This window comes from Temnothorax nylanderi, unplaced genomic scaffold, assembly GCF_030848795.1.
Source record: "Temnothorax nylanderi isolate EJ_2023f unplaced genomic scaffold, tnyl_v1.0 TNYL_tig0284_pilon, whole genome shotgun sequence".
Classification (NCBI taxonomy): domain Eukaryota; kingdom Metazoa; phylum Arthropoda; class Insecta; order Hymenoptera; family Formicidae; genus Temnothorax; species Temnothorax nylanderi.
Genome location: NW_027249346.1, coordinates 7,597 through 19,556, shown reverse-complemented (window position 1 = coordinate 19,556; position 11,960 = coordinate 7,597). Strand labels below are relative to the sequence as shown.

At 33.6% G+C, this 11,960-nt stretch overlaps 1 protein-coding gene across 1 annotated transcript; it reads left to right on the top strand.

The window, feature by feature from the left end:
* The first annotated feature begins 2,712 nt into the window (after positions 1–2,712).
* On the top strand, positions 2,713–5,448 carry LOC139780553 (uncharacterized). Its single transcript, XM_071719207.1, has 2 exons — positions 2,713–3,766; positions 3,838–5,448. The coding sequence occupies exons 1-2, from the start codon at positions 3,598–3,600 to the stop codon at positions 4,233–4,235; spliced, it is 567 nt and encodes a 188-aa protein (XP_071575308.1). The 5' UTR covers positions 2,713–3,597; the 3' UTR covers positions 4,236–5,448.
* Positions 5,449–11,960: the final 6,512 nt, after the last annotated feature.

Here is an 11,960-nt window from a genome sequence, read left to right as displayed (position 1 = left end):
GATGTTTACAGTAAGTTAGCAATAATATATTAATAATTGATATATCAATATATATATCGCACCATAAAAAAAACAATGTCACAACTCAAAAATTCACAATTTTCGGGAGAGAGGAAAAACAAACAATTCAACTTTTTATTGAATTGTGAGACAACTAACGCAATTGCAATTACGACATTTTGTTATAATGAAACTTATACTGTTTTTTTGAAGACGTCTGCTGTGATTCACTTGTCAATTCACTTATGACACTATTCATCCAGCGATTGCAACTTAATCCGTTTAAAAGAATAACGATACTTCTGCTCCCGTGCAGCGAATTTTGCATATAGATTTGTAACACTATTATAACATGTATAGGGAACACCTTAGGCATACTTTTTATGGCATACTTAACTCAAAATCGAAATTTTTTGAGTTGTGACAGTATTCTTTTTGGGGTGCGATATGTAAGACTAAGCGATTACCATTTCTCTAAATGGTTTAACATAACTTATGAGAGCACGCATCATGCAACGAAGAGACATATATGTTATTGCGTTACTGAAAATTGGCGAAATGCTTGTGCGGCTCTCTGTCAGGGAATACGCAAGTATATTTCTATGAGAAATGAACATCCGTTCAATTGCCCATATTATATTGATCGCTTAATCGCCGACCTCTTCTCCAGTAAAATTGTTCAATTGCTATAATGTTCCAATTTCAGAGTAATATTTTTCGCTAATTTTTGCTACGCTTATGCTAGATTAGATAATTTATGATGCAATTTATAAGAAAGTAGTAAGTTATAAAGTATTCAATAAAAGGAGAAAAATGTGACATTAAAAAAAGCAAAATTTATATAATAATTTTTTTTAAATGCTCTTAGTATTCTGCATGTGCTGTTTATTTATCGTTATTTTATTGCCAATTTTGATGCCAGTTCTTGATATTGCTTTGCATATAAATGGATCTCAGCCACGTCGAGTACTGCATTTCATGACTGAATATTTTATCGATCAAGAAAAATATTTCTACATAATTTTGTTACATTCAAATGCAGTCATATGTATAGGAGCAACTACAGTGGCAGCAACAGGGACATTACTCAGAGGATATCTCATATACGCTTGCGGATTGTTTAAAATTGCCAGGTAAAAAACAAATCTACGAAAAAATACAAAAGTTATATAGTTGAAAATAAAACTTATTTTGCATCAAATGCCTCCGTACAAACAAATTACTGAGAACTATGTATTTATAGCCTAAAATTAATTTATAGTTATCGTATCGAGCAAGCGATGACGATAAAAATGCTCGAAAATATCAGTAGGGGGAAGTGGGGATCATTGATACAGCGGGAACATTGATACAGTCATCATATCTCTGCATGAGAAACATCTAAGAAGGTCACGTATCCATGCATATATGGCGTTATGATACACGAATAACCTAACCAAATTTCGTACGCGAGCAGTAGCCACTTGATGAATGACAGGTATAAACGTGTTTTGCGTACTCTCAGGTAAATATTTTCAAAAGTCTTTGAAGCGTGATTTTTCACATTAATCTGATTAATACTAAATAAATATTTCGTCAAAAGTAAGAAACAGTATATCTCTTACTAATTTGTCGAAAATATTGACATGACTTTGTATTATTTTCGGCTGAGAATATATTTTATTATGTATGACGCTGTGGGGCAGATTCGTACACTGACTCGTGGAGCACTTTGATACATATCAATATGTATCTATGTAGTTTATAGTATTAAGTAAGATATTTTTATTTTATTTTTATTTTTTTTATTAAGACGAAAATGGTAAGAACGTACCAAAAAAAGACCGAAGGGTCTATATTGATGAAGATGCCGTAAAATTGTTAATTCCGTATAAATAAATATCTCTATATCTTTATATACAATAAACATAGCTTGTTTTAATAATAATCCAATTTATTTCTGAATAATATTAATATAGATCATTGAGAATCAGTGCCCCATGCTCGTATCATTGTACCCCGCATATGAGGCACATTGATACGAATTTCATTTTTTACAAAAAATGTTATAACATTTCTTATTATTAACCTACAGCAAAAAGGCAATCAAAACACGTAAGTAGAAGGACAAGCCTTTAAATTTAACCTATTACATTTATCTTAATCTATCTGCAAAGTTATTTATTTAACTCTTGAAAAAAATTGTATCAATGATCCCCACTTCCCCCCACAAAAAACGAGATTATGATTTACAAGGAAATAATTTGTGCCGTTGACATTCAAAGCAAAGCTTTAAAGTTGGTGTTCATACATGATATTATTTACATAGTATTTGTCATAATATTTTACTTTTTTAAGGTATTCTCAATTTTTATTATCCAGCTTTAAGGAATCCTTCTTCTTCTTAATAGTGATTAATGTAATTTCTTTGAGTCTCAATCTTTTTGCAGTGAGTTTTTTCTCACATTTTTAAACATATTATTCAATGACTTCTGTAAATTATCTCATAATATTTAAAGACTTTGCAGATAAAGAATAATATAATCAATAATTACAAAAGTAATTGAAAACAAGTGTTAATTTATTTTTAATCAATCAAAATTTTTGAGAAAAGAGAAAAAAATTATGGATATTATTTTTTGTATTATTTATTTGTAATTTTATAATAACTTATATTTGCATATAAAATAAATAATTATTAAATATAATTAGAACATTGATTATAACCATAATATTTCAGATTTTTCAGAGTGTGTCGCTCGGATCAAACAAAGAGGAATTCCTATTTCATCTTTTGATGGTGTCGGTCATTCTTTTATATATGGAGGGGTTAAAGCCATAGTGGTGTAAGTCACTTTTTTTTACCTATCGAGTTAAGTTCATAGATGCAGTCTACACATGCAGATATGTTGAAAAAAGAAGAAAAAAAAAGTGGTCAAAAAAATTGACTTACACCACTATGGCTTTAACCCCTCCATATGTTCTTAGCTAACTATACCGGACAAGAAGTTATGGATCACAGTAACTACATATATGTTGCAGCGTAAGAAATTGCTTTATATAATGTCCATATAATTATATATCATTAATTGTGTCGTACGTATTTGAGTAGTGAAATCAAATATTAATAATGAGTAATTATACAAATATTAGATTTATTACGATAATTAACCTCCTCAATTATTTGAGGGGGAGGGAAGAGTTTTATTGACTCTTCATTGGCCGCCTTAAACGGTTCTAGGAAGAAATCTCCCCGGAAAAATCCTCCCCGGAAACAAGTTCCCGGGAAAATCTCCCCGGAAAGAATCTCCCCCGGAAAAAATCTCCTACGGAAAAAATCTCTCCCGGAAAAAAACTCCCCCGGAAAAAATCTCCCCCGGAAATAATCTCCCCCCGATAAAATATCCCCCGGAAAAAATCCAGCACTACTGTATTTCAAATTGAGACGGCATTTTGAAGGGCCGTTACACTAGACTGTGCGACTTTATTTGGTGCTTGTATATGTTATTATTCGGAACCGTCAACTGATTGTGCTGTGTTTACTCATCGTCAGCAATATCACCTCGATTAACAGTAATCAGTCTGTTGTAAGTACTGGTAGCGATATTATCGTGCACCATGCCGCTCAAATTTGTAAAAAGCAACAAGGGAAAGAATCAGCTGATTGCTGATGGTGAATTGTATTACAAGCATGGGGAGGGGTCTAATGGAAAAGTTATTTGGCGGTGTGTGCAGTATAAAACCGGGTGTCGTGGGATTTGTCACACGTCGTCGGTGTTACGCGATGGTACGTAAATTAATGTACTTAACAGCAGTATCGGAAATTTTTCATTACTCTTTTACTTTTGCTTATTATAGGCATCATTTTGCATCAAACTGAGCACACAACTCACGCTCCTAACGCTGCAGCAGTTGAGACAAAGCGCGTTGTTGCAAAATTACGGAAGAAAGCGGTGACAAGCAAGGAAGCATCATCGTCATTAGTGGCGTCTGTGCTGGGTACGGTGTCGTCTCCTGTTGCTGCACAATTACCGAGTGCTGAGTCATTGAGTCGGACTGTCCGAGGAATCCGTCAAAGGAACAATCCTTTACCGCCTAATCCCAGGAAGAACACACTGTATGAAATACCAGAACACTTTCAACAGACATTGAAGAGCGTGAAATTCTTGTTATTCGACTCTGAGGATATTAACAACAGACTGCTTATATTTGCTACGGAGGATAATCTGCAGGTGTTGCGAGGATGTGACACATAGTATTGTGATGGTACTTTTAAAGTAGTGCCTGAAATATTCGACCAACTGTACACCGTACATGGGGAGGTGAATGGCAAGGTTGTGCCTCTTGTATATGCGTTATGCCCTAATCGACGCAAGAGAACATATCAAACTCTGTTGCGGGTTCTAAAAGATGCTATTCCCGGGGTGGCCCCAAAAAATGTAATGTCGGATTTTGAGATGGCATTTTTAAAAGCCGTTACACTAGAATTTCCCGAATGTGAACTCAAGGGGTGTTTATTCCATTTCGGTCAAGCACTTTGGCGTAGTATACAAGATCACGACCTTGCGCCATTGTACCGCGAGAGCAGCCGCGTGGCTCGTAATTTACGAATGTTATTCGCATTGGCATTCGTTCCTTTCTGCGATGTACATTACGCGTACGATGCTTTGCTACAGTCGAAATTTTTCACTGATAATGAGAAGGATTTGAGAGGTTTCCTCGATTATTTTGAGCACACTTGGGTTGGCGTGTTAGGTCGTCGTAAAGTACGACGCGGCGCAATGTTTGATGTTTCTTTGTGGAACCACTACTCCTCAGTGATGGTGGCTGTTGCTCGTACCAACAATGCAGTGGAAGGATGGCACCATGCACTAAATCGGAGAGCAAATGGTTCGCATCTCGTACTGTGGAAAATGATCGAGTTGCTTCAGGCAGAGCAGGGTCTCGTCGAGGCTCACATTGCGCGCGCGAATGCTCACGCTCCTGCGAATAATAGAAACAAGCGCTACAAAGACAACGATGCGCGATTGAAGAGTCTCGTTGCAGCATACAACCGACAGGATGTGTTACAATATTTGAAAAATGTCGCTGCCAATCTGTCGTTATAAAAATGTGTTATGATTTATGTGTTATTTATCTTTGTTGTTAGTTACGCCGATTGTATTATGTTAATTGCGCTTTGTTGAATGCGTTTAAATTCCTGAGGAATGTTGCTGTCAATCTTTCGTTGTTTTAAATTATCATGAGTTATGTATTTATTGTCTTTGTTTTTAGTCACGGCCCTGCGGGGGGCTCCACTATCATTAAACTATACACATAGTGTGCCTTGCAAAGTACGTGCGTGGGCTTTTCACACGTGGAAAGTTGTAAACCCATGTGGCACCTCGGTTTTTGCTGGGCACCGAAAATGTTTCCGGGGGAGATTTTTTCCGGGGGAGATTTTTGCCGGGGGAGATTTTTTCCGGGGGAGATTTTTTCCGGGGAAGATATTTTCCGAGGGAGATTTTTTCCGGGGGAGATTTTTTGATGGGGAGATTTTTTCCGGAGAGATTTTTTCCGGGAACTGATTTCCGGGAGATTTTTTCCGGGGAACAAAACGTCGGTTACGCCTTAAACGAACATATTTGACAGCATCTCATTGCGCGACGTTGTAACTCTAATTTCGCATAGGATACGTATTTATACATTTGCAGTAATAAGAGTGATAATTTGAAAAAACACATGTTTGGATGCATGTTTCAAATTTCAGCTTACTTTTGTGGTCAATCTCTCTCTCTCTCTCTCTCTCTCTCTCCCTCTCTCTCTCTCTCTCTCTCTCTCTCTCTCTCTCTCTCTCTCTCTCTCGGTGTGTGCAATTAAAACTAACGATAATTAAAATATCAGCAAGTGTTTAGGCATTATATAGTTGATTATTTTGTTAGTAAGCGAAATTCTTCTCATTTGTTGTCATCATTTTATAGATACAATGTTCGATGGTATGTAGTCCCCGTGCACACACAAAAGTTGATACTCTTTATATTACGAAAAAGCAGCAAAGCCTTTGCTTTAAATGTCGGCCAGATATTCGTGGCATCTTTAGAATGTTTCGCCATGGTAATAATAATTAGATTCATACCAGTATTTTAAAAATGACTATTCACCCTTCCACTGATAATGTAAAAAGACATATTTTATTACAGTTATTAAAAGCATCGATGTCTTATTTCACCTTCATGTATTCTATGCAACAATGATATTAAAGTATATTATCTAATAAAAATCGACTATAAATCTTTATAATTTACAGAATAAAATGTGATTTAAGTAAAGCTTGCACAAATTAAATGTTTTAAGGTAATTAATTTTTTTCTTAGATAATATTCTCTGTAATATTATTTGCGCGAAAGAAAATCGTTAGTTAAATAAAAATATCGGGGTACTTTAAATTATAAAAACTACAGAATTTAAAAATGACAATGTTGTGTATAATATAAATGCGTCATTATTCAAGTTTTGTTTAATTGTTGTTACGAAATAAGTTCCTTTTTGTAAATACAATAAATTTTTTGGCTAATTTAACTATTAAATTACATCGAAAATTATCATTATAGTTTCATTCTCATATAAAACGTAATAAACGTAAACATTATTTAATTTCGAATACTATTTAATATGATATATGTTCAATATCTAATTATTTCATATAAAAGAGTTTCTCACAAATTAATTCATATTTGCACAATAATTAACTTGAGAACAATATTTGTAAAAAAAATGTAAAGAAAATATTAATTACTATATCTACAGGTGGCAAAAGTTTATATTTATAAAATTATAACTTTGTTCACAAGTAATGTTACAGAAATAATATCAAGGGACACGGTAGTGTCTCGCGCCAAGTATGCTCACAGCGAGTTCGCCCAGTGTAGCTTTACGCGAGCCCAAGAGTTGCGAGTACCCGAGATTATCGGATCTCAATAACGGCTAAGGGCCAATTTCTTCACCGTTGGATAACTCTATTTTTCGGTTAATCTCACTCTTCATTTCTTTCTAACTGCCCCTTTAGAAAGAGATGAAGAGTGCGGTTAACCGAAGGATAGAGTTATCCGACGGTGAAGAAATTGGCTATAAATCGATTAAGTTCTAAGTAAAAGCTCAATCGATAGCTTGGGTTCGATTTATATAAGGAAAGTGTTTTTATTTTTCCTCTACGTATCCTACGAACGGTGATATTGCGATATGAAGTCCGAAATGTAAATATAAAATATATCGTACAGATATAAGGCATGTTGAACACATATGGATGTAAGATTTTGGGAAATAAAATTTAGAAAACACACAAACGTACACAAAATAGAGATATTTTCACTGAAAGTTTCATATTTACCAACAATGTATATTGATAATCATTACGTCGAGGTATCGAGCTAAGATTCTTCTTCAAGAATCAAACGTCAACTTAAGACAGCGCACACACTAGAAAGAAGAACGTTAAAATAAAATATATTACGCTGGAAGGGGTCGAACCGCACTTGCACAGTCAACTGTCGCACAAGTCCCTCAACAAAACACTTGCTGATGGAAACATCTGTTACTTTATTGTCACATAAAAATCGATCACTTAACTGTGCATCCCTTCTAGAATAAAAATGTAAATGGCCAATTATGTTGATCTCACGGCGGTGTTTCGTTCACTATGCACTGCATGTCAATAAAATTAGGCAACTCAGCTGAATATTTAAATAAAAAAAGAAACAAAACTATAGAATATTCAATCAGCAAACAAAAGTAAGAAAACACCATTTAGGAAATACAAATATACTCGAATCAAAGATATTTTCAAGAAAGAATTATATGTAACATTTATCAGCAATATATATTGACAACCGTTACGTCGACATTTCAAGTGTGCAAGTTGTACCATTGCGAAGACATAACCGTAACTCAAGACAACACGCACTAGAATGAGGAACGTTACAGTATAACGCGCTGGAAGGGGTGGAATCGCATCTGCGCAGTCCGCTGTCACGCAAGCCTCTTCACGAAGTGAATTTCTTTATGGGAAATAAACATCTGTTATTATTATTACGTTGCTGCCATACTCAAATCAATCGATTGCACCACACACTCCTCTCTTAAAAAAAAGGTGTAAATAGCCATTAAAATTGTTTTATAAGGTACTTTGATCACACGGTGGTATATCGTCATATTTTGCGTGTACATTAAATTAGACAATTTGTGTTAAATTAAAATTAAAAAAAAGGAAACAAGAAAATTCAACCGACAAGTAAACAAAAAACAAGCGAATCAATTTCTTTTCCGTCAATTGCATTTCAATGCTCAATGAAGAAATGATCTGTATCGACTGTTTGCATATCAGACTCAATCGGCTTCTATTACTTGTAGTTGGTTTATGGCCTTATCAGCAATCTAAATTCGTCCGACTTCAATTAATTTTACTTTTTGGAATTTTGGCAACTTTCATTATATTTCAGGTACATTGTAATTTTTAATTAATAAGATATTAAGTTTCAATATGTAGCAATCTTTTACATTACAAACAGATATTGACAGATAAACAGACAATAGTGCAATTATAATATTATTGTTGCGATCGTTCTGTTTACAGCAATTTGCTTTATAGTTAAAATCATCGAATATTATATATATATATATATATATATATATATATATATATATAATATCGGTGATTTACGAAAAGCAATTTTCTAATCCAACAAAAAATAGTAATTTTAATAAAATTCGTAAAAAAATATTTTTTGCAGTTTATGATATTATTGACTTTAAAGTGTACATTGGATTTACTTATCAGGGTTCTCTCTTTTGGGGGATAATGTTATTTCCGGGGCCCCTCAATTTGATAGGTGTATTTGATAGATCTTTCGCTGAGAAAAAGAATGCCGCAAACTACCCGCGGAAAAGAGTTAAATATGTTTTAAATATGGTTTATATTAGTCATTTATATGAACAAAATTAAACTCAAATAAAAACCAAATATTGAATATAAAAGTAATTAAATTTAAATATGTTCCAAATTTGGATCGAAATTAAATTTAAATAAGATCTTGCTATTGGATTTAACTTATCCAGGCGCATATATGGATCATATTAATATTTAATAAGCATCTAACCATCCTGAGTTCAAATTTTATTTGTATTTGAAACAAATAAAATTTTAATTAACACCCAAATTAAATTTTTATTTAATTGAAAGTGTTCCCATTGACCCATCATATATTCATATTTAATCAAAAATTGTGATTCATAAGATTCTAATAAACCTGCGAGTTATGTTAGTCTTGCGTTGTAGTCTGTTAGGTTATAGGTTTATTATTGAATTTTGTCATTATCAACCACAAATCTGCATGTTTAATTATGTTAATTATTTTATACTGTCTACATCGTACATATATTTTATAATTTCAGTTTTAGTTATGTAGGTCATTGGCTTCCCACATAGCATGCATATCAAAAAGACGTCCAGAAGATATCCCGAAGATATATTTAGGAGATAGGATATCTTCTCGGGATATCTTCGGGACGTCTTTTTGATATGCATGCTATGTGGGTTTTTAATCATTTTAAATATATATGTATCGAAAAACAGGCAAATTATGTATTTTCTGTTAAGACATGGATATTTCATCATTTCGATATCGATTCAAAGCTATTTTGATTTGCCTGTCAAATATATAATAACATTGCCATTATATAGAATGCAATATGAATAAAAAATTATATTGTATTGGCAGACATGGATAATGTAAATATTTTATAATTTGAGCATTATAATAATTGCGTTACAATATTAATTTTTTTAGGCTTCCATTTCCATTAAATAGTTACTTTATAACTGTAAAAGTCACAACAAAATTCCTATTTGTAATTTGACAATTTTGAAAATTAAAATATTATATAATAGGTACATTTTCAGTACTACATCCGCTCATTTATTAAACAAAAAGTTAAATTAAGCAACTAATTAAATTATTAATATTAAATATTAATACAATAAGATATTTGTATTTACATTTATCAAAATAAAAAATAAGTTCAATTATGAAAATAAATATTAATAATTGGACTTATTAAAAATTAAATAATTTGTTCAGATATTGCGCTCGAATTCTTTTCGCGTTTTACAACGCCCGATCGTTTCACATTAGATGGCGCGACGCGCGAGTCGCCACTCTCAAAGAGCCCCCGCCTCCTTCCTCACTCGTTAGGTGTCATGGCCGCACTTGCTTGCGTTTCTTCGAACGTGTCGAGTCCGTTATTTCTTTCTTGACGGATTGATCGTTGCGGCGCGTGTTCTGGAGACTAACCGAGTGAGAGTCGGATCACAAGGGAGAGCTCACCGCCAGGAAAGGGAGAGCTGCGACAGCTAGCGTCCGAGAGGGAGGATCGAGGCGAGGAATCCGGTTCAGCGAGCGGAGTCCTTAAGGAGGTTGGTTAGTTCTCGGTGCGAGGCAGGCGGCGCGGCAGGGGGAAAGCATATAGGTTAGATTTTCGTCGCGTGAAATAAACGAATTATAGCAAATAAATATGTGGAATGCATTTAATTGCTGTTTCTTAAGGTTTAAAAAGAGTTGTTTGTACAATTGAAACCCAAATACGTTATTATCCACATTGAAATGTGGAAATAATAAATGTGGTCCTGTTTTTTTATTTTTACAATTTCTTGATAACTATAAAGACGAATCATTTCAGTCTTCGAGAAAGTTTTTCCTAAATATGTAAAGAGTTATTTGCACCTATTTTCACTAAATTCTTATCATTTTAATATGCTTTCGAGAGTTACATTACAGGTTAGGTAACATTTTTGCTGTGTCGCCCGTGTATAAGAGAGAGACAAGAGTATAACTTCAATAATTAATTACTCGACAACCATGCAGACGATTATCTTCAACTTTGGCATATATGGACGACAGATTCCCATAGACGAATATTCTCCATTGAACTAATTCTTATCAAATTGATTTGACTAACCACCCTCCTTAAGAGATTCTCATTGGGACGCCATATTTGTTACTTTCATTTGAGGGTTCATATTTTTAGGGTTTATACCGTCATTTTTTAAGGATTAATCATTAATTGAAGGTTAACTATCACTTGAAGGTTAACCATCATCCGAAGAAAAACTCTTAAAGTTGGGTGTGATTTCGGACCGCCAATTGAAGATTAACCTTCAAATGATGGTTAACCTTCAATTGGTCCGAAATCACACCCAACTTTAAGAGTTTTTCTATGGTGTTTTTTTAACGGTTAACACCAAAAGTTGAGTGTATTTTTCCATAAGGGTTCAGTTTGATTAAGTATATAAAAAATGTCTCTATTTTTATTCTTTTGAGCTAGCAAATTGTATTCTTGGTTTTTATGGTGATTAATATTTTGTGCAACTGCATCAATCTTTTTGTTGCTAGCGATTAATATTTGTTTTTATGTATTCGATTACTGCGCAAGTGTTGCGCATTTCGTTAATTTTATCAGAAGTTTACTTATCTTCTTTTTGTACCACTGGATTTAAAGCAAACCAATATAAACACAATAATTGTAATTTATAAACGTTTTTTTTTATCTTATAACTCATTCTCTGTTGATACCATATTCTCTAATCCCATTATTATCCTAATTAGCAGACAATGTTTTTTAAACGTTTGAAAAATATTTGAAAATCAGTTTTAAACACATATTACAAAACGTTTGAAAAACATTGCCTGTTGATTGAAACCGCAAAATTTCGGCAAGCTACAACAGGGGCTGGATTTTTGAATTTATTCGCAAGAGAAAGGTATGCGCAAATTCTACTCTTACAGAAAAGTTGCAAGTTGATCGCATGGCTTTTAGTTAATCAACTTGCAACTTTTTTATAAGAGCAGAATTTCCGCATACGTTTTTCTTGCGAATAAATTCAAGGATCCAGCCCCAGGTGCGCGCGCGCTGTGCCTTAAAAGCCTCATTAAGAACGTATAAAGGTCTTA

What these genes read in the sequence shown, in the direction of transcription:
- LOC139780553 (XM_071719207.1), top strand. Translation starts at nt 3,598, where the DNA reads ATGCCGCTCAAATTTGTAAAAAGCAACAAGGGAAAGAATCAGCTGATT. An exon ending in GTCGTCGGTGTTACGCGATG is followed by an intron (nt 3,767 to 3,837) that starts GTACGTAAATTA and finishes TGCTTATTATAG; the next exon opens with GCATCATTTTGCATCAAACT.